The 21889-nt window shown below is 37.9% G+C and overlaps 1 protein-coding gene across 1 annotated transcript in view; it reads left to right on the plus strand.

Annotated features, from left to right (window-relative positions):
* The first annotated feature begins 501 nt into the window (after window positions 1–501).
* The window catches only part of RAMP3 (receptor activity modifying protein 3), a 24738-nt gene continuing 3350 nt past the window's right edge, over window positions 502–21889 (plus strand). Inside the window, exons 1-2 of the mRNA XM_008631954.2 lie at window positions 502–531; window positions 3531–3663. Of these exons, the coding sequence (XP_008630176.1) occupies window positions 513–531; window positions 3531–3663 (152 nt within the window). The 5' untranslated portion in view covers window positions 502–512. The remainder of the gene's footprint in view (window positions 532–3530; window positions 3664–21889) is intronic.

A 21889-nucleotide genomic window follows, 5' to 3' on the forward strand; every position in this document is an offset into this window, starting at 1 on the left:
GTGCAAAAGCTGGAGACTTAAACACAGCAATATGCTTCTAAACGAGGAGAGTACACACTCTCTTATGGCTGTGTTTGCTTAACAACGAAAGGATTTTTTTTCCCCATGTTAGAATGTGCAGTACACCTATGTTTTGAGTGTATACATCATCTTCGTGAACTTTTTCACCGTTAAGAAGCTTAAAGTAAAAATTGCCCTGTCCCTAATCCTTAATATTAGAAACTAGAGGAAGGAGTGCTATAGACAAACCAATAACAAGTCTGACTCAGCCATTTAAAGGATAGAAAAAAAGAATTTTAAAAACAATGTTCTCTAAGTGCTCATTATTTTATTCAGACACTTTCTAAGAAAACAGAAACTAATGTTTGAATAAGCATTTTGAATATTCTGTTGAAACATAGTTATCCGCTACTTGGCTTGTAATTGCGCTAATCATTTTAGATAAGAGTGTGTGGAGGTATCTAACTCATCTCGTTTGTTTTTTTTTTTTTCCCTTCCTAGTTAATGGTCTAATGACGCTTGGATTTGCAGGTGAGTTTTACTTCAAAAATTCAAACTTCTGTTTCTGTTTTGCTAATGGCTGCCATTTGAGAAACACTTCCATCCTATCTCATCTCAATTAGTCAGTTGTCATGCATTTTTTCAACTGGTCTTGTCCATTGGCTGTATGAAAAGAGAGTGCTGTAGTGTTTTGTAAAGGCCGTTCTCAATAGTGATAGTGAAACTGTAGAATTATCCATGATTTTGAACTCTTTTGATCAGGGATTTAGACAGAAACTCTTGTGTTGTCAGATTGTGCTCAAATAACTCTGATAGAGGTTTTTTTTCTATGACCCTGCAAAATATCGAAGTTTTAAAGAGAGACAACCAAAATACAAGTCTGTGGCAAATCTATTCAAACACCTTTCTGGGAAGGGGCTGGAGTAAATTGTCAGCACACATGACACAGCGGAAGAAAAACCTGTAGTCTGTTGGATTTGATTATAAATCAAATGATAGCTGGCTGTTTAGAATATCCTGCCAGAAAAAACAGCTTTGTGTAACTTTTGTCAAAGCATCAGTGCAGGATTCAGGTTGCCAGCTATGTAATTTTCATATCTGGTTTTGAATTCTGCACAACTTTAGCATTCATCTGCAGATCTCGCTGTGGAAAGTATAACTGGTAACTGCAGCTGCCAGATGAATTGACAGGAACACTTAAGTAGGCAAGATCCATGCTATAACGTTAATTTCCCACAGATGAAATTATGCTGGCCCTCTCTGGTAATTTTTGCCATTTCTGCCACTGGTGATTAATTGTAGTTCTGACTTTTTGCTGACATGGATGAAGGCTTCACATCAGCTTTAAGAGCACTGACAGTCAGACATGATGAAGGAGCAAGGATTAGGTCCCAGTGAGTCAGCTGTATGCCTGGAGAGGTTTATGGTCTGTAGGAAGTTGTAAACATATGGTCTCAGGTGCAGCATAGGCTGTCCCGTCATGGGCCTGCTGCTCTTGGAAAATACGTGAAAGCAAAGTGTTCATTTGTCCAGATGAGATGGCTGTCATTTGTCATACAGCATCACGGAGAGAGTGACCACCAGCTAAGGAGTCAGCTGTGATAGCTGAAGTTAAATTGCAAGGTGCTCCTGCCCAGGCTCCAAAGGAGCCAGCTCCTTTCTGGGTGAAACGATGTTCACTCAAGCCTGTTTTACAATCACATGCCTCATTTCAAATGGAGATATTCAAGTTTCTGAGTGATGGCTGGATTATGATCTGAAGCCTGAGACCAGTCATCTTGCCTTAGAGTTTGGGACTTTTTTTACTGGATAGTAAGGAATGGGGCCATGAGGACTTCTCTGTACTTCTTATCAAGCAAAGTCCTGCATGGTTTTGACCTCAGTTCATCTGGCAATGTGTTTGGCTTTTACAATATAAAAGTAGAACCACCAGCTCTTTTCAGCAGTGATAGGATCCTGCTTTCAAAGTAACTAATAGAAGCAAAAGAAGTACCTCCTCTCCCTGGTGTAAATATGTTCTCAGTGAAAATTTTTTTAGGAGTAAACTGTCTGTTCTTGGCTTTATTCTTAAAAAAAGGTGTTCCTCCAGAGTTCTCAGGAGGATTCCCTGATATACCAGTTTGTTAGGTTTGCAGTTTTGTTCAGGTAAATATTTTTCTTGGATTTGAGCTGCTGTGAAAGGAAGAAATACACACGCTTTTTTCTGACTAATTTAATTTAGGCATTTGTATTAAATATGTTTATATACATATATTTACAGGTAATTTTCAATGTTAATGCATTTTTTATACAGAAGAATGGTCAAAATAATGGCATCTGTAGAGGTAAAGCAAGACGTTTTATGGCTTGATCAAAACAAAATGTTTCAGGCTTTTCAAAATCAAGCACATTAGTCTGAAGAGAATTTTTTCAGAATTTCAATTTTATAATAAATAACAAAATATTACCTTTGTACTCCCATGCAGGCACATTCTGGATGAGAAAAAACATTTGACTGATTATATATAATGGAGTTGCCTTTATAGGTTGAGAAAGTTACAGGATTGCTCAAGTCAAGGTTAACTCTTTCTTTGCAAGTGGTTATATGCTGTAATTTCAGCATTTGAATATTGTAGGTAGTTCACAGAATTATAGAATTGTTTATGTTGGAAAAGACCTCTATGGTCATTGAATCCAACTGTTACTCCAACACTGCCAAGTCCACAACTAATACTTGTCCCTAAATTCCACATCTTCACATCTTTTAAATACCTCCAGGGGTTGTGGCTCAACCACCTCCCTGGGTAGCCTGTTCCACCCCTTTTGGTGAAGAGATTTTTCCTAATATCCAATCTAAACCTCCATTGGCACAACTTTGAGATGTTCTGTCATTTGTTAGTTGGGAGAAGAGGTCAAACCCCACCTGGCTACACCTTCCTTTCAGGCAGTTGTAGAGAGCAATAAGGTCTCCCCTGAGCCTCCTTTTCTCCAGACTAAACACCCCCAAGGTCCCTCAGCTGTTCCTCATAGGACTTGATCTCTAGACAATTCCTTTAGTATATATACTAAAGAAAAAGCTGTGATTGTGGAGATTCACACCCTTTAGCTGGTAAGGCATACAGATATTTCCAATGTTAAAGTAATTTCACAGTAATATAGTTAGTTGAATGGGATGCATCTGTGTAAGCTTGAAAAGTGCTTTCTACACTGAAATGTGGAATTCAGTTAGCTTTTAACTAAAAATGCAAATGGGTGGTAATAAGTTATGATAGTACCTAAGTAAGATCAGAAAAGTGATTAGATAGGTTCCTCTATGCTAGGTTTAAAAGGCAGTACTATATATGTTAACCTTTAGTTTTTTATACCAGGTTATGTTTTTAACATATTTATGTAAATATGTATTTTATCTATTTTCTATAATTGCTTAGGAAATTAAATGCTAAGCTTATGAGAATGTAAGTGGCAAGCTGAACTGCGTGAACAAATTTGAGTGATGTGTTTGTGCTTCTATTTCAGTGTTTGTGATTAAAGGTGCTTCTGATGTTTCCTAGGTGCACGTCAACAGACTGAGCTCTGCAATGAATCTCTCATGTTAGAAAAGTTGCCTGCCTGTGGAAGATTCTTTGAAGAGATGATGAAGAAAGTGGACTCAAAAAAGTGGTGCAACCTGACAGAATTTATCATGTAAGTGTTAGTTTTGGTTTTAATAGTTCTCCCCTAATGCATATAAAATATTTTTGTGCCAGAAAATAGAAAACTTTCTGTATTTTGTTGCCACTTGCAGAGGGCTAAGCTGTAGCTCTAAAGTCCTTGCAGTAAGGCCGTGTGCACACAGAGAGACCTAGCTCTTAACATAAAGAGTGTGCAAAATAGTCCACTTTAGTGAAAACTAACCAGTGGGCTAATTAATACTAGCTGCTGTTGCATTTACCTCAGACAGTTGTGTTTACATTTAATCTATATTTCTGTGCATTTTAGGCAAATGTTCCCTAAGTAATTTTTTTTCTGTGAAACCACTAAAGCAGTAATGCTTTTAGAATCGTGCTGATGTCTCTCTTGACAGCAATGCAGTTCCCTCCTCTGATTTCCTTTTTTCAGTAAGATGACACTGTTTCAGAAATTCACCTCATATGAAACTGCCCTATCCAAATTTAAAATGATTTGTCCTATTGAACCTGCTGTCATTTGTTTCTTTGCCTGCCAGATAGCATGGAGAGAGTGAGCACCACCTATTCTCTTTGGATGTCTAAAATACTGCAAGACTGACAGTAGTGAGGGTGGCATTATTATTCTCTAATCTCTTTCCTGTTCCATAGTTACTGAAGATATTTAAACATCTCTCTATAAAGCTGCACGCTTCAAATTCTGATCTGGAGAAAACTCACAGGGCTTGTGAAACTGGTGGCATTTTTGGCTTTGTGGAGCATCTGCTTCTTAAGATCATGTCTGCTCATGCATAATGCCTGGTTTTCGGAAGCGCTGAGTACCCTCTACACCAGCTGAAATCAGAGGAAACTGCAGGTGTTCAGCACTTCAGAAAATGAGACTCAAGTGAACTAGAGCTGGTGTGGTACGAGCCAGCCTGAAGCAGAACATCTTCCTGCATTCAAAACCACGCTGGTGCTGTTTCTGGAGGCTGCTGTGGAGGCAGAGCAGCCCCAAGCCAGCTGTCACCACACCTGTTACAGTGTCATTGAGCCCCAGATATGTTCTCACAGGATCACTGATCTTGTCTCCTGTTTAGTGTCGTGTCATGTTATGCAATATTTTAACTAGCTGATCACTGACAGACTCTACAGATAATGAAATGTTGGACTGCAGTGCTGTGTTGCAGCAGTTCCCCTTGACTCCCTTACCACTGACATCTGTGTTGAAATGCCCCATCTGTTGATAATGTTTCATAATCTGAAAGCATATTAAGAATTTAGATGCTATTCCTTCTTAGCATGTTTATTTGTACACCTTTATGTCTTTAAAATCTTGCAATCTGTTAAAAGGTAGATTCTTAAATCTTACGGTATTGGAGTGAAAGATGCACTCATGCAGCTCTCTCCAGCTGTCGGGAAGACAAAGAGAAGATTGGCTCTTCTAAGCCAGCTTGCAGAAATTGCAGTCAAATCTGACAGAGAAGTGTGTGTATACAAAGAAAAAGAAAATCCTTGCAGTGCTGGTACTGCTAAATTTATTTAATAAATATCTGTATGTTATGGAGCAATAAATTTAATTTTATAACCCATCTAGGTATGAGATGTTTTATTTATTTTGAAGGAAACACTGTAATTTTGCTCCATTTTATCTTCATTACAATTGTATTATAATCACAAGAGTTCTTTGCTGGTATCTTGTTTGTATTGATAAGTAACCTCAACTAATGGGATTACTTGCAGCAGTGAAAAGTACCTATAGGAGCCAAAATATTAGACTGTGCCTTTATTAATACAGGTGAAAAAACAGGCAGCTTTTTGGAAGACTTTTGCTAAAATTTCTTCAATAGTTTATATATTTTGGTGCAAGAATTTTTCAAGGTTAGGAGGTGACTGAAGTCTCTGAGTTTTCCTGACTTTTAATTAGAGTTAAGAATCCACCTTGATTTTATCCTTTCCAGTTGTGGTCACTCTTTGGTGTAGTTTTCATTCCCTTTACGAGACAATTTTTCTGAAGAAGTTGGTGAGTCTGAGGCTTTGCTCATTTTTCTTCAAAAGCAGTACCAGAAGAGTTCAAGGTTCTTATAGAAGAAAAATCTTACATTTTTACATAATACTCATTTTAAAAAACACCTTTTTTTTAATGTTTCAAGTTCTACTTTTGAAGAGAGTAGCAGGAGGAATTTGTTTTGAAATTTATTTCCTAAATCAAGGATTAATCAAGCATTAGAAGTCTGATTACAAACTTATCATAAGGGTTCATTGCACTGAAGAAGCAGCAGACTTTTAAGATTTTTACTCTTTTGAGAGCAGACATTGTTATTTGATGTCATGCATTCTATAAGAAGCATATAGAATCACAGAATGGCCTGAGTTGGAAGTGACCTTAAAGATCCTCTAGCTCCAACCCTCCTGCTGTGGGCAGGGACACATACAGGCTAATTCTCCAGCTCATTGGAGGAGCCCTGAAAGGTGGGACAGAAACACTTTGGCATAATCTGACAAAGTAATGAAAAACTCATATATCTAGCCATGGGCACTTAAAATTCGGATGTTCAAACATGGTAGTATTAGTTTGTGCTGATTTTGTATCTAGCCTCCAGCAGTAACAATTAATCAGCCTGATCAGATAGTGGGTTAAAACTGGGAGCTTTGTATAAAAGAAACTGTTTCTTCATGCAGTAAATTTTGCATGGCACTTTTCACTTAGAAATCTTTGCAACTTATATTGAAATGTAACAGTTAGTGGAAATCTGCTAATTTTCTAAATTCCTTGTTTCATGAAGGAGTTTTAGCTCTTCGGTATAAATGGCTGTCATTTGGTTATGGGATTGTAAATAGCAATTATCTATAGTGTTTCACTGTTTGGCCAAACAGTTGTGAGAGAATTTGCAGTGACTCCAGTTTGCTGTAACTTAATTAAACTGTAAAGTTCTCTGACATCTCTGACCTTCTTAACAAACTTGTGTTCTTTAAAAAGCAGCCTTTTCACTGATTTTGAACAGATAAGGCTCCTGTGTTTGGCAGCTGGTACTGCAAACCAATATGAGAGTTTTAGCCTCCATAGCTGATACTGGTCTTGCTGGAAATACAAAATGATCACATATAAACAGTAAATTCTCAGGTAAGGTTTGACAGAAGCACTATTAGGAGAAAGTTTCCCTATTAATTTTTGCGTATTTCTCAGAGGATTTGCAATTAGTTAGGATACAAGTACTCTGGGTCAAATTGTTCAAAAGTATTTGAAAGCTTAAATATGATGAGGGATCAAAGTGCAATTTTAAAATATTTTAAGTCATTTAGATGTGGTGGGTTTCAGTTGTTCTTGCTTGGACATCAGGGTATGAAGGCCAACCACAAATAGTTTACAAGAAAAGTAAAACCTTTAAAACACAGCTGGAGGTCTTCATTGACAGAAGAGTAGGAGTTTACCTAGTCACAGTTTTGCTGAGGCCTTTAGATTATTCAGAGAGAGCTCTGAAGATGAAAATACAATGAGGTTGTTTAAAAGACTCAAAGTTATGGTACATGGCAAGTGAATAAGCAGAGACTAAAGTGGGGTGAAAGCTATATGGGGAATTAGCAAAAGCAAATATACTTTTCATTTGCCAGAAGACTGGAAATTGCAGAAAGGTTTTTATTTTTCACGTGTAATATTTCTATCTACTTATAGTAACAAGTATGTTAGTAGTGCTGTATTACATATAATAATACATGTATTATATTTCTGTGTTATCTTCTTAATATTTAGCAACTACAGCTGAATATGTAAAATCAACTACTGGCTACAAACCAAAGTCCATTATTAACAAACAGACTTTTTTTGACTCTGCTGTGATAAATCCTGGTGTGGGACTACAGTTGAGAGGCCAGGTATGACTAATTTCTGAAGCAAGTGGCCAGACGAAGATGGGAGTGCCCAGAGCTGTCTTACATGAACCTGAAAACATGTTCCTTATTGTAATTGATAAGATTACTTTCTATTCTTAGCTCATGAAAGAGTTTTTCAAATACTTCTAACTGGATCCTGGAAACAATTTAGCTAGAACAAACAGTCTCTAAACAAATCTGCGTGTGTCTCCTAGGCCTAGCCCCTATGGAAATGTGGGACCAAAATGTACTAATGCTGATTTTCAGTGTTAAGCTTTCGGCCTGCTCCCAAGCACCAATCTTCTCTCTTCTGCATCCCCATTTTCCACATATTTCTGAGTGTAGTTACTAACATTTCAGTAATTTTGAGGCCATAGAGATGGATGTGGCCATGTCTGCACTGTTGAATAATAGCACTGTTGAATAATGTCACACAATCTGCCCCATAGTCACTTTTTAAACCCTGTAAGAGTGAGTGAATATATTATGGGAAAGCATAAACTCTTAGTTTAAAAGATTAGTATTGATCCATTACATCTATAAACAGATTGTATCAACTGTTACAGGTGAGCCATTCTCTTATTTCAAGCCAATTTTACTGTTGCAGCCCTCATCTCACAAGTGTCTACGGTTGCATACCTGCTACTTTGGGAGCCCCCAGCCAGTCATTCGGTGTTTACCAGCCAAGGAGTAGCTGTGGGTTTTGGAGTCCAAGGGTGAAATAGCAATTTGTTTTGGAAGAGAATTCTAGCAAAGTAGTGCATGTAACGCATGTTAGGTCTGGATTTTCTGTTTCAGAAAAAGAACTGATTGTAGCAAACTTCTTCCTCCAATCCCTACATTTCTTCTTAGCTGTTTTTACAGCTCTAGGAGTCCCTAATTTGCTGTGAGGCTGTGGCTGTGTGACATTGCTTTACAGCACCTGGAAGATGTTAAAAGTCTGATTTTTCTGATGTTTTAAATTTCGGTTCATATCAGAATAGGAGAGTGAATTATTTCTTTAACTGTACGTCTGAAGCAGATTCATTGCAGGTATGTGTGTACCTGCTGAAACTCCCTGCTTTGCTGTGAGCATGGCCCAAAGTCTGTTCTCACTGTAAATAGCTATTCTTTTTTTTCTGTACAGCCTTAGTGTAGTTTTCCCTCAACACTTTACATGAAATATTAATTCTCTAAGCACTTTCTGTCCCATTGAGGATGATGAGGGAGTCCACCCATGTTCTGTACAGATGCTGAGGATTTGAAAAAATGAATTAAGGAAAAAAATCTGTGTGACTAAATTTGATGTAATCTGGAAAAGTAATCCTGTTGCTCAATTTTAAAGTCAGTGGGAGTTTTGCCTGTTTCATTTTGGCCCAACTAAGCTAATCATAAAAGTGCCTAGTTTTCAAAGAAACTTAGTAAAATATTACATAAAAGAAAGCCAGATCACATTAAGATCAATGGGAAAGCAAACTCTGGAAGAAACATGTGAAGCCCAGAATGAAATTATATGCCCTCGCTTCTTAAAGCTTGCAGCTAAGAACCTCTGCTGGCTGAGTGTGTATGTAGGAACCCTGCAAACTGAGTAATTTTCTTGGTTGGTTATCTAAGTTTTTTCATCTTCCCCACTGACCACTGCAGGAAGCCTGATCTAGACACCAATCAGCAATTGCATGCAGCTGCTAATGACAAAACTAATACAGAAGAGGAATGTCCTGTGAAAACCACAGAATTGCAGAGTGGTTTGGGTTGGGAGGGACCTTAAAGATCATTCATGATGTCCAAGCTGTGGATAGGGACATCCTCCACTAGACCAGATTGCTCAAAGCCTCATCCAGCCTGTCCTTGAACACTTCCAGAGATGGAGCATCCACAGCTTTTCTAGGCAACCTGTTCTAGACAGTAAAGAATTTATTTCTAGTATCTAATCCGAACCTATTCTCTTTCAGTTTAAAGCCATTCCCCCTTGTTCTGTCACTACTGTCCCTTTCAGCTCCCTTTAGCCCCCTTCAGGTACTAGAAGGTGCTACAAGGTCTTCCCGAAGCCTCTTCTAATCTGAACAACCCTAAATGTATCGGCCTGTCTTCAGAGGAGAGTTGCTCCTTTTAAATTTTCCTTTATAAAAAGGTGTGTTATGCTTCCTCTTTTCCAATGGGAATTTCACTGAACTGCTGTGACTTCTCAAATGGGATGAATAGTGGCTTAGCCACTTCCTCTGCCAGTTCTTTCAGGACCTGCAAATGCCTCTCATTGGGTCCTGTGGACCTTCAGGCTCCTTATGTGTTTTTGAACCTGATCTTCTCCTACTGTGGGTAGTTCTTCATTCTCCAAATTCCTGCTTTGCCTTCTGCAAGTTGAGCGGTCTGACTGGAGCATTTGCCAGTGAAGACCAAAGCAAAAAAATCATTGAGTACCTCAGCCTTCTCATTTCCTGGGTAACAACCTCTTCCATTTCTTTCCAGATAGGGTCAGCATATTCCCTAGTATAAAATCTCAATACAAATCCCTTGTGAAAATAGTGAAAATCTCAGACAAACCACTGGGTTTGTTTTACAGCTGAGATGAGCCACTGATTCGTGTGAGCTAATGTGTTCCCACAGTAATGGTCTCACAATTAGAAAGCTGACACCTTTGGTTCATTCTTTTAAATATTATCAGAAAAGTCTCAATTCTGGATTTTTGCATGTGACTTTCTCACGTGAAAGACAACCTGAGGCTGCTGGAAACTGGATGTTTGAGTGACAAGCACATGTGATTTTAGATCCAGAACACCACTGATCAGAGGGAGTCCCACCCTTCCTCACTTGTGTCATTTAGAAGGCAGGCGTCTGTATTTGTGCTGGAATTTGTATCCCTGTAGACAGACTAGTACATTGGTTATGGTTTACCTTGGCCAAAGTAATGATAAAAATGCTGCAAATCACAAATGTACTTGCACAACAAAAGGCCATCGTATTGCCTTGTCTCTGGGTAATCTTCTGCAATGTTGTTGCCTAAAGTTCTGTATGTGTCTGAAAAGTAGTATCTTTTTTTCCCCTGAAAATCTAACTGAGAAGGGGGACCAAAATCCCTTATTTAGCCAGCTGTAAGTCCTCCCAGTTTTGTTAGTCCAGATTTTATAGAAGAAAATATTCTTTGTCAGTTTAGTGTCTCTGTGAAGGAAGGTTGAGTAAACCTGCACTTTGTGTGCCCTCATGTCAGTGTAGCTGATTTACCATTTAGTGTTCGGTGGCGTATAGAAAAAGGACTGGTGTGGTAGATGCCAGCATTTGGTCTTTGGTAGGATTGTCTTCCTTTGAGCTTCTCATACAGATACAGATGCTGCTTTTTTTTAAGCTCTCATTGAAATGAAGATTATGCTGATATTTAATCTTTTTTACCTGCGTATTTCTTTTACCTCTTTACATATCAAAACTTACAGTAGTTTTGTACTTAAAAAAGCCATCTAAAAACTCCTAGAGGTCATGGCAGCAGCGGCAAAACCAGGCTGGTTAACAGTTACTTCAAGAACATACTGTTTTCCTTCTGTGACTCATACCTTTCTTCTCAAAAGCAAAGCAAAGCAGCTTATAGATCAGTTAGGTGTGAGGAAGTAAAACAATGGAAAAGAACGTCATATTCAAGCACTTCTGTTGCCATCATGCTGGTGGCTGACTAGCAATTTTTCTTTGCAGAAATAATAATGCTTGCCATCTATTATTCAAAACATTGGGAATGAAAGAAACCTGAAGTTTATAAAGCGTCACGGAGTAGCCAGGTACAGGGCTGTGCTGAGGATGTGTACAATCACGTGCTGTTTTGGGGTCAGCCATCCTAGTTGCTGTGAAGTTAATGCAAAGCACAGTTGGTCCCTTATTGGGGCTATAGTAGAATATCTTTCATAGGATCTGTATTTCAGGTGAATCTTCATTACTTTCATATGAAATGTATTGGCTTTAGTTTATATTGTGTAGATAAGAGTATGTCCTGATGAATATGAATAAAGTGGTTAGTTTGAGTTCAGACACCAGGGTTTGACATGAGGCAGGAATACTTCATTCCCTTATAACTGCTTTCCTCCTGATAGATGCAGAGGCTGAACTATGGTTCTTTAGTGCAGTTATAATTTTCACTTTTATTATAAAGGAGAGGCACAGACATTTTATATAATACATGACTGTGAAAATAAAGTATATTTGATAATTCCAGGTGAGGTATTGGAAAGGCTTTGGATCCTCATTTCTAATACTTTTTCTCTCTTTAGTGCAGAATTACAGCAATGCATTTCTAAAACTGTGTTTCTGTGGCCATCTTACATGATGCAGAAGGGTGGTGAAAAGCATTCACAAATGTTGAATTTTTAGTCAAGTACTCTGACTTCTGAATTTTATTGCTGTATTAAGAACACTGGCATTTATACATTCTGTGATGACCTGCAGACCACTTTGCTTATAAATGCAAAGCCATCAATTTGTTCTGCAGCATGTTAGAGACATAGCTATGCTACAAACTAGCAAAACCTTATCAGTTTTTCATCTGATGAGATTTCTTGGGTTTTTGTTTTAGACACTGAAAAATCTTGCTTTTTGCAAACAAAACCTTGCTTTGAAGAGTTCACTTGAAACCAGTAAATGGGTTTATTGTAGAGGATAAGGAGAAATTTGCCAATATTTTGGGAGGCTGCTGAATTAAATACACTAACTACCAAGAACTCAGATTTGGTGAACTACAATACCACAATACCACAATACATGTTGTAATCACAGTCTACAAAAGCCATGTATTCAGGGCTACAGTGCAGTGGAATGGGGAAAAAACAACTGGAATTTGTTATTCATCAGGGATAACTTACTTTCTTTGTTAAACCACAGAAGACATTGGGTCTTCCCTTAAAAAACATATCATGACCATATCATGCCAGAATAATGTGCTTTTTCAGCCCGTTATCCATCTCTTGAAGGTTTTTGAGAGCTCAAATCTTTCTGTTCTTCAATTTATCAATAATTTTGCAAATCTTTGGGAAAATTCTGTTAGTATGAAAAAAGAGAAGGATCTTCTGAGCCTGCTGCTAAGTAGGTAGAGAATTACCTTTTCATTATCAAGAGCTGAAAAACTTTCAGTTTTTAATATCAGATTTCAGTTTTTCAAGTGCTTTTTTCAGCAAGTTTTAACACCTGTAACATTACCTGTTACAGCACCTGTTACCCTGAGTATTTTTTTTCAAAAAGGGAGTGAAATCTGGCATTTGCCCAGAGGTCACTGATATCAATATTTTCTTAAAGTTCTGGAAGAGTTTTCAACATTGATGAAATCTAGGTCACCTGAAGACCCCAGTTACAATATTTTAGCAAGGGTGATGTGAGTCAAATTGATGTGTACTTCAGTAGATGCCTTGGACTAATGGTGGTAGCTTATACTCACAAGGTGGCATCAGTATGTCAGTGCTTTTATTTCCAAGTCAACTAACAAATAGTTAAAGATGCAAGAATATAATAATTCTAAGTCACTTGGAAAAAACAATGTAAGCAATTTAGAGGTGATGTTAGAAAGCAGTCTGCTGTTAAATCTCAGGACTGTCAGCTGATATACCTTTCAACAACTTTCGTGACCTTTTTGAGTTTTATTGAGGTAAGATCAGTAATAGAAAACAGTCTTCATGGAGCTTATTATTAAAGGCTGTATTTAAAAAAAAAAAACAACGCACAAGATTTCTGTGTAAAGTTGCTTGGTGGTAAAATAATATTGTATAACTTGATAGACTGGTATGAATTATGCAATGCATATGTAATGGACAGTGTATTTTTAGAGGCAGTGAAAATGAAAATATAAATGTGTTACAAAAATGAAAAGTTAATACAAACTTTTCTGGTTCTTCTGTTCTGGTTTGCAAAACAGTTTCTACATTTTTGTTTTCTAAATGGATCAACCATGAATGTGCAATAATGGAGATTAACTCAGCAGAGACAAAAAAATAGAATTTCTTGTGCCAGGCTGTGTGTGTTATTAGTCATGTGGTTAACTGTTGACAACACGATAGGTATGAATTAATACTATTATGTTCTGTATTCAGGGTCTTGTTTCAATTACAAAAGTTTATTATGCAATGATACTTTAAAAAAAAGTATTTTACATGGTTAATTGCCAGGACTCTGGCATTTCTGTTTATCTTTACAGAATAGTGTCAGAAAGTAGTTCCAAGACAAGAAATGCAGTCTTCTGCACTCTTAAGCAGCTAAGTCAGAGCTGAGTATAGAAGGAGTGGAAATCAAAGGTTGTCAAGGCATAGTGCACTGATGAACAATTACGAGCACAATTCTTTGCAGCTTCCAGGAAATTGATGTTTTACATTTCTCTCAGATATACAAACATCTTTCATACATTTCACTGACTGCTAAAATGTACCATTTCATATTAAGGTGTCATTATAACATAAACATAGAAATGTTAAAATGAGCATTTTGGCATCTAGAATTGGGTTCTATGTCTGCCTGTGGGACTAGCAGTTATCATTGAGGCGCTGGGTCTGATTTTTATCTGCAGGAAGGTAGCTTAAGAAGCAAAATGATCTTAAGATGGTTCTATATTATGTATAATTTATCATGGTGCACTGTAATCTATCATGGATTTTTGCTTCCTGTTACTGGGGAGTATATTTATCTAATATATATCTAGGCTGATTTGTGGTGTGCAGGGGTAAGGTATTACTATTAGTATTACTACTTACAAAAAATAGGTGCAAAAATGTAAGGTTGTTTCTGCTGCTGGCTATTTCTATGCAGGAAAACAGATAGCTTTTTTACTATCACAGTGAAAATATGTCATTGTTTTTATCAGCCAAAGAGGAATTTGATAAAGGCTCAGAAAAAAACCGTACCACTTGGCTACTCACAGTGCTTAAATATTATTAGACCCCGTAACAGCTTTCTTATGGCAAGCGTTTGTAACATTTCACAGGTGATGTGCCCTATTACACTGTTCTTACTTATTACTTATTACTTATACTTACTTATTACTTATTACACTGAGGTAGAGTTTAGCTGGGCCCAAGAAGAAGTTGAATAAACTCATCAGATCCAGGAGCTGAGAAACAGCTGCCTTTCCCAGGTGACAGTCTCAAGGTCCCTCTGCTTCTGATCTGCAGACAGTCTGGCTGGATGTTGTCCAAAATCCCCTGACATAATTTTTTTTCACCTGCTTAGGAGGCTGATGGCTTACCCTTAAGCAACTCCAGGGAGTGTTGCAACACTTGAATCTTTCATACACAGTTGTGGATAAGGAGTAAGGCCGTTTGGGTCCACCATTTGCTTCTGTTGTGTGTATGAGATGTTGGAACAGTCTTGGGAAGCCATGGAGCACAAGAAGAAGTTACATAAGGAGAGGGAATGTATCTTTACCACCACAAGTAAGAGGGGAAGACATAAGAAAGGAAAAAACCCCACATTCAGTGGTGAACATGCTGTGCTGTCAAAGTCATGCCAAAACATAACCATGCACTTGAATAGTAGATCAGCAGAACTTTTCTGTTTTAGGCTTCTTCCCTAACAGGTCTTTATGCTACATTTTAAATCAATTTCTAATGTTGTTACTGTTCATCTGATTTTGTGGTTAATTTTTCATCATTTTTGGTCTTATTTGTAAACTGTCCATGCCTAGATTGCAATTTCAGATAATACATTTATTTTGCAAGACTGCAAAAAGGATTTATTCTTTAATTAGTCCAGTAGCTGACATAATCTGAAGTTTAAGATCCATAATTAGTCAACTGATTTTTGACTCCCATTATTTGTGCTCTGCTTGGAACAGAACACAACAGCCTCTCTCCTCCCAAAACAAGTGGCTTTTTAATTACAGGAATTTTTTCAGTGTATATAAAACCCATTTTCCATAAATAATCAGCAAAAATGTATGTTCTTTACATATGCTCATAAAAATTATGTAAGGAGGGTTACGAAAATGATGATGAAAAGTTCAACTTAGAAGCAGATTAATTGTTGGTCTGGTTTTTTTTATTATTTTATTTTTCAATCTATGGAGATGCTACAGTGGGTGTTTCTCAGAGTGTAAGCCTGATTGACTGATGATTTCTATTTCACAGATGTGTATTACCAGATATTTCTCTCCCCTCTTTCCACTTGAAGAAATAGTGCTGTGGTATTATAAAAGGCTTGTGCTACTTTGGACTAAGTGGAATCTAATAACAGCTTCCACTCAGCAGGTGACACTTAAATACTCTTTAATATCCTCATAAAAATGGAATATGAAGCAGTTATTTGTAGATGTAAGCTGGAATGAAGAAGAGCTCTTCTGTTATTTCTTTCCCTGTGAGTTTTTGTCTGTTGGTCAGAAAAATGATTATCTTCATGGTTGCTTGTTTGGAGTGGCTGTCTGGAGGCCCAGCTGTGGAGCACCAGTCTGAATTAGAGCCACATTTTCTCTGTTCACCTGCCAGCTTGGTTCATCTAGACGGAAAGAAAAGCCTTAACCCCCTGAAATGATGCGGCATGAGCTCAGAGCAGCTCTGGGCTAGCAACTTCTGTCCTGACTTTGGCTCCTGCCCAGGTGTTGGATGATTGGACTGAAGCTGGCCGAGCATTTAATCTTGGAAGCAGTGGTGGAATGATGGTTTTGTCATGGAGTTGGAACATTCTGAGAAAAGTGGAGACAAATAAGTTGTTATTTGTAGCAAACTTTACAAGGTGAATAAACAAAGTGGCTGATATATTTGGGAGAAAGCAGAACCACCTCAACAGGTGACTGGTGTCAGTGGCTGACCCAAATGCCTGCATGCACCAAGAGAACTTGCACTTGCGCTGACTGGAGTAGGGATCATGCAAATCCATGGTGACTCAGGTGGAAATGCTTTTGGGAAGGAGTTGAGCTGAGAGAGATACAAGGATAACATACTGCTTGCATGTCTCTCCATCACTGACAGTAGCAGAATTGAGTGTAATTCTCTACTAGCTGGCTTTTTTTTGTGAGGCTTTTTTTGCTAGGCAGAACAGGTGTGGGACTCATCTGTCCAAGGTACTAGTTGTCCTGGACTCCCTTCCTTGGCAGGAGAAGCTTAAAGGAAGTTGTCTTGTGCATCATGCCCTACAATTATTAAGTGTTTCCACTGACTGTAAAGGCAGCATAGTTTCTAAGCGTGCAAAAGTTTGGTTTGAAGTTGCACATGACAATAAATAGTAGGAATATGCTTTAAAATGGTGTTACTGGCTTTTCAGGGCTCTCATCTCTGTCATGCTTAGCCTTTGAAGGAGGATATGCACCAGAAAATGGTGACATCACATTTCTTAGTGACATTGAGGGGAGATGCACAGCTGATGGGAAAGAAAAAAATCCAGATCTTAGTCAGGTATTGCCTTTGCTCTCTCATTATGAAGTAATCTGAATTGAGTAGAGAAATAACTGACTATAATAGAGAAAAAGCATATGAGGTAGCAGAGATTGTGCATCTGCCATTTTCAGCACTGAGAAGTGTTTAGTGGAGATCAAAAGATGGTCTTATGATTTGGTTCTGAATTTTGGAATGTTTTCTGCTTCCCTTCACATGTTCTAGTACAAGGTTTAAAATTTTAGTTGTAAAAATTTCAAATATTGATGTGCACAAAAACGTGATGTGTTTCAATACTTGCCCCCAGAAACATGCTGTCTACTTTGGTGAGAAACCTGAGGAAATGATGGGCTTTCAGTAGTTGACTGTGTTGGGTTGACCCTGAGTTGATGGACAGTCTTTAAGACCAATTACGCTTCTCACAATTTACATATTTAAACCGCACAGAAAGGCGGGATTTCCCCTTTTGGTCGGAGCTCGCCTGCTGGAAGGTGGGGGGCTCCGAGCCTCCCGGCCCCGCCGGGCCGGGGCCACTGCCCCTTTCCCCCTTTCCCAACGCTGCGGCACGGACCCTGGGTCGCTGGGGGGGGACTGTCCCAGAGCCGCAGGCAGCTAAAACCAGCCCTGGACTGCTCCCAGCTAAACCCACCCAGCCGAGAAAAAGCATATGAGGTAGCAGAGATTGTGCATCTGCCATTTTCAGCACTGAGAAGTGTTTAGTGGAGATCAAAAGATGGTCTTATGATTTGGTTCTGAATTTTGGAATGTTTTCTGCTTCCCTTCACATGTTCTAGTACAAGGTTTAAAATTTTAGTTGTAAAAATTTCAAATATTGATGTGCACAAAAACGTGATGTGTTTCAATACTTGCCCCCAGAAACATGCTGTCTACTTTGGTGAGAAACCTGAGGAAATGATGGGCTTTCAGTAGTTGACCAACTTGACAAAAACTTTGAAACTTGATCTGTAAGTAAGAGGTTTTAAAACTTGCATTTCCCTGACAGAATCACAAGCCTGATGTGTTTGACTGTAAGGAGTATGTATGTATGATTCTATTCATGATATTAAGGACATCTTCCACACATCGTCAATGACGGCTACTTACGAGATGCTGTGCTTATAAGAAGCTGGATATGTATGCTTAAGTGTTTGTGGGATTAGGATTTGCCTTCACTTACTCTTCTGATTTTTGTCTAATTCAAGGGAGTTATGTGGTTGGCTTCTGAAGATGTGATGTAGTGATGGCTTCAGAGATTACTTCCCCTCTTAGCAGGTGTTCTCCAAAAACGGGCCAAGTTTACAACTAAGTAATCATTAAAATATAGGCCAGGAGTGGTGGAAGGTAAACCCTGCTTGCCAGTTGAAGTTTCTGGCTTGGTAAAATTCTGGTGCTACTAAATACTTGATCTTAATAACATAGTACCTGATGTCAGGCTTTGTTTACCTCCTTGTTCTGCATTTGCTTAATGTAGTGGTGGTTTCTGTTGCTCATTGGAGATGGATATTAGGTGTGTAAAGTAACTGTTTATAGTTGCTCTTTATATTTACATTTTCTGGTTGTATCTTTAGGCAATTAACAACAATTTAGTAATAGGTGTGCATTTCTGAGTTTTTAGTTAGGTTTATTAAACCATTTTGCATTTTCCAGACAGCTGTTGATGTGAAACTAAGGGTGGAGATCTGTAATTACTTCAAAGGATACCAGAATCTGTTTATTATTTTCAGCCCAAGGGAGTAAACCTGTCACAGTGTCTATTATTTAGTGGCATGAGAGTAAACTATATTTTATAATGCTGTCATTAAACCAGTTTCCCTACTCTCCCATTCATTTCCTTCCTTATGTTTTTGTAGCACATTATTTTCTTCAGGCTGAATTCTGTATTGGAGCTGCACAACATTAGATCTGATCTGATTAGGGAGGTAAAAATGTGACTGTGAGAATACTCATCTTGGGAGAAGATACGTGATTAAAGGAATGGTGGGATACAGACACAAATCTGTTTGGAGAGATGTTGACTGAGAAGATCTCAGAAATATTCCACCATATTTGTAGGCTCATAATTCACTATAAAACTAAAGCTGTCATTTTAACATGATGGTAAAACTTCAGGAAATTATCATCTTAAGGTTCGGATTCTTATCTGAAGTTCATCCGGGCTGTTACACCCTGAAGTTCTATACAGTCTGGCTGCATCTCACATAAGAACAGACTTTTTATTTTTGTGAGGTTTTTTGCTACTTTCTGCCTCCATCTGGAAATGTGGTAAGAAAAGCCTTTCTCATCATACAATAATTCTTGTTAGTATTATTACTATTTCAGCATTTCGTATTCCAGATTGGGTGGAGGTTACAAGGATAATTCAATTTAATATGTGACTGTATATAAGGAAATTTTTGGTTGAATCATCTGGGGGGAAGCAAATAGTTTTAAAGCATCTTTATTAAAATACACCACATGACTTGTAGTGGCCTGGAACAGTGCCTCAAGATTGCTGTCTGGGATTGTAGCATAGCAGGAGTGAGTGTCCCTGGTATATCTTTTACCTGGTTTGCATCAAGACTCAATTATGCTAGAGAGAATTTTCACTGTATTCTCTGAGTACTTAGTGGACTCAAAATAACAAAAATTACTCACCGTGTATTATATGTATCTTGCACTACCCTTCTATAATTATATCAGTATTCATGAAGATGATTTATTTAAAATGGGGTAGTGAAAGTGTGGTGTTTTGGTTTTTAATACCTGGCCCTTCTCATTAAGCAATTGCAAAACATTCCTGACTGCTTATGTGCTGAGTGTCTCTGTGGTGGTCTGTCCATGAGTGCTGGAGAGGTGGAAAAATTCTCCTATTGGAACTGACACTGAGTCTATTTGCTGCAGCCAGAAAATGCCCTCAAATGTTTGTCTTAAGTAGCATATATATGTTATTCAGCTTTTTGAGAATTGTTTGGGATTCTTTCAGATTACAATTTTGCATTAGAAAATGCTTATTTGTTAAAACTCTTAATTAAACGATCTATTTGTTTTCTTAGTCTCATGAAAATTTGGAGGAGGGGGTTGTGGGTTTTGTGTTTTTGTAAACCAGTCATCTCTGCAGTTTTCCCATGCAGGAATATTGAGGAAGAAAGAGCAAGAATTTACCACATTCCTCTCTGGAGATGTGGGAAACTATGGATGAGATTCAAGCCCCCACTTAGAATGAGAAGTGCCCTGAGTGAGAGGCAATGGTGTACCCTGAGATAGATGAGATGTAATAAACCCAGCTGTCTATTTAAATAGTTTGAGTGGACTCTCCGTGAAACACGGTCCCACTAAGGCAAATGTGTCCACTACCATTCCTCATAAAAGCTGTCTACTGTCCAGGTTCTTGGTTATAGGTAATACGTAAAAATATGTTTTCTCATGGGTAAGACACAAAATAAAATTTTCCACAGTTTCAACAAAAAAACCCAACTACATGGTTGTTATTAGCTGGTTTAGTGGAAACATGAAGTACAGGAGAAAAAGTGTGTGTGCTCTGAAAATGAAGTATTATTCTAGAATATTGAAAATTGTCTTTCATGACAAATGTGTTATAATAATTCCTTTCAGATTGCATGGTCTCTAAAAGTATTTTCAATAATGTGCAGTATGACCAAGGAGTTGGTTCCTCAATAGAAACTACAGTTGTCCTGAGCATATCAGGGTAAAGCACATCTTTACATGAATTTTGCTGCTCAGACTATGCTTAGATTTGGTTTTTTTTTGTATTGGACTACTTAGCTGAGTTGAAACTTGTATTAATTTTTTTGGCCCATTTGTCACAAAGCTTGTGACCTGGCTCCCAGTGAATATCCCTTTCCTGAGTACTACCTAGGTCCCTTGTAGCTAGCTCAAAAGAGATGAAATTGTGACTCAGCACAAAGAATAAGAATGTTCCCACACCCTCTTATAATCCGAGAGGTGAAGAAGCTTGAGCTCCAATGTGCTCTCCAGTTATTTGTTCTGGGAATAAATAGAAACGATCATTTCTTGTTCTTCCTTTTTGCAAGTTGTGTAACTTTAATGCACTTCTTTTGAAGTATCTCCAGTAAGAGGCCAGGGCATCTTTGTGGTAACCATTTTATTACACAGAATGAAAAGGTTTCCTATTCCAGCCTTTATCATTTGAATAAAGAGAGTTACCTAAGGCATAAAAAGATCTAAGCATAGGAGAATTGAACTGGAATTAAATATCTATTAATCCCCATCTCCCCCTTCAAAAAGGCCAACAAATTGCAAACCAGTTGGTCAACTACAAAAACATCCATGCTGTAGTAATGAGGATGCATTTGCTTCCTTCTGAGGCAGCTGTTCCACAGTGCCACTCAGAGGATCTTTTTTTTAATATGAATTTTCTGTTCCAGTGCATAAACTCTAAATTACTCAACTACATAAATATTTAAGTGAATTCAGCTTTATTGGCAGACATGCAATTCACCAACAGCTGAGATTTTCCTTTATCTATGTTCTCACAATTGCGTGAACTAAAGAGTTGTAGTGCGGGTAGCTTTTTTTTTTCCTTTTTTTTTTGGTGAGAGAAGGTTTTAAGGAAAAATTATAAGGAATTCCAACTATTATGATAACATTTTTATGCTACTTTGGCTCTTAGGGATTCAGTATTTCAAATACAATGTATCTCCCAAGATATTTTTATCTGGCCTTTTGGCAACACTTAACCAGCTTTTTCTAGCTAAGTTATATTTGCAATAAAAAATCAGTGGGAAATATTTTTGTTTACACCAGCTAACATTTAAGAAAAAAAAAAACTATAGAGTTCTTCTTAGAATACTGAATTTTCTATAGGATTTTAAACACAGAGGAAAAAAAAAATTATCATCAAATCTTTGAGCTTAGGATACTTTTATGCTGAAATCACCTGGATTTATTGTTGGTTTTCTTATTGAGGTGGCTGTAACAGCAGCCATTGATGGCACAAGGGTGCCCATGAGAGCATGGCCCAGAGCAGGCTGGAACAGAGTCCAGCATTTTGGAGTCTGGCCTGGTGTCTGTGCCAGGTGGAGCACTGACTTGTCTGGGCAGCTGGATGCTCCTCCATCTCTGCATTGTAGACTGCTGAAC

This window comes from Corvus brachyrhynchos, unplaced genomic scaffold (genome assembly GCF_000691975.1).
Source record: "Corvus brachyrhynchos isolate BGI_N302 unplaced genomic scaffold, ASM69197v1 scaffold264, whole genome shotgun sequence".
In the NCBI taxonomy this organism is placed as follows: domain Eukaryota; kingdom Metazoa; phylum Chordata; class Aves; order Passeriformes; family Corvidae; genus Corvus; species Corvus brachyrhynchos.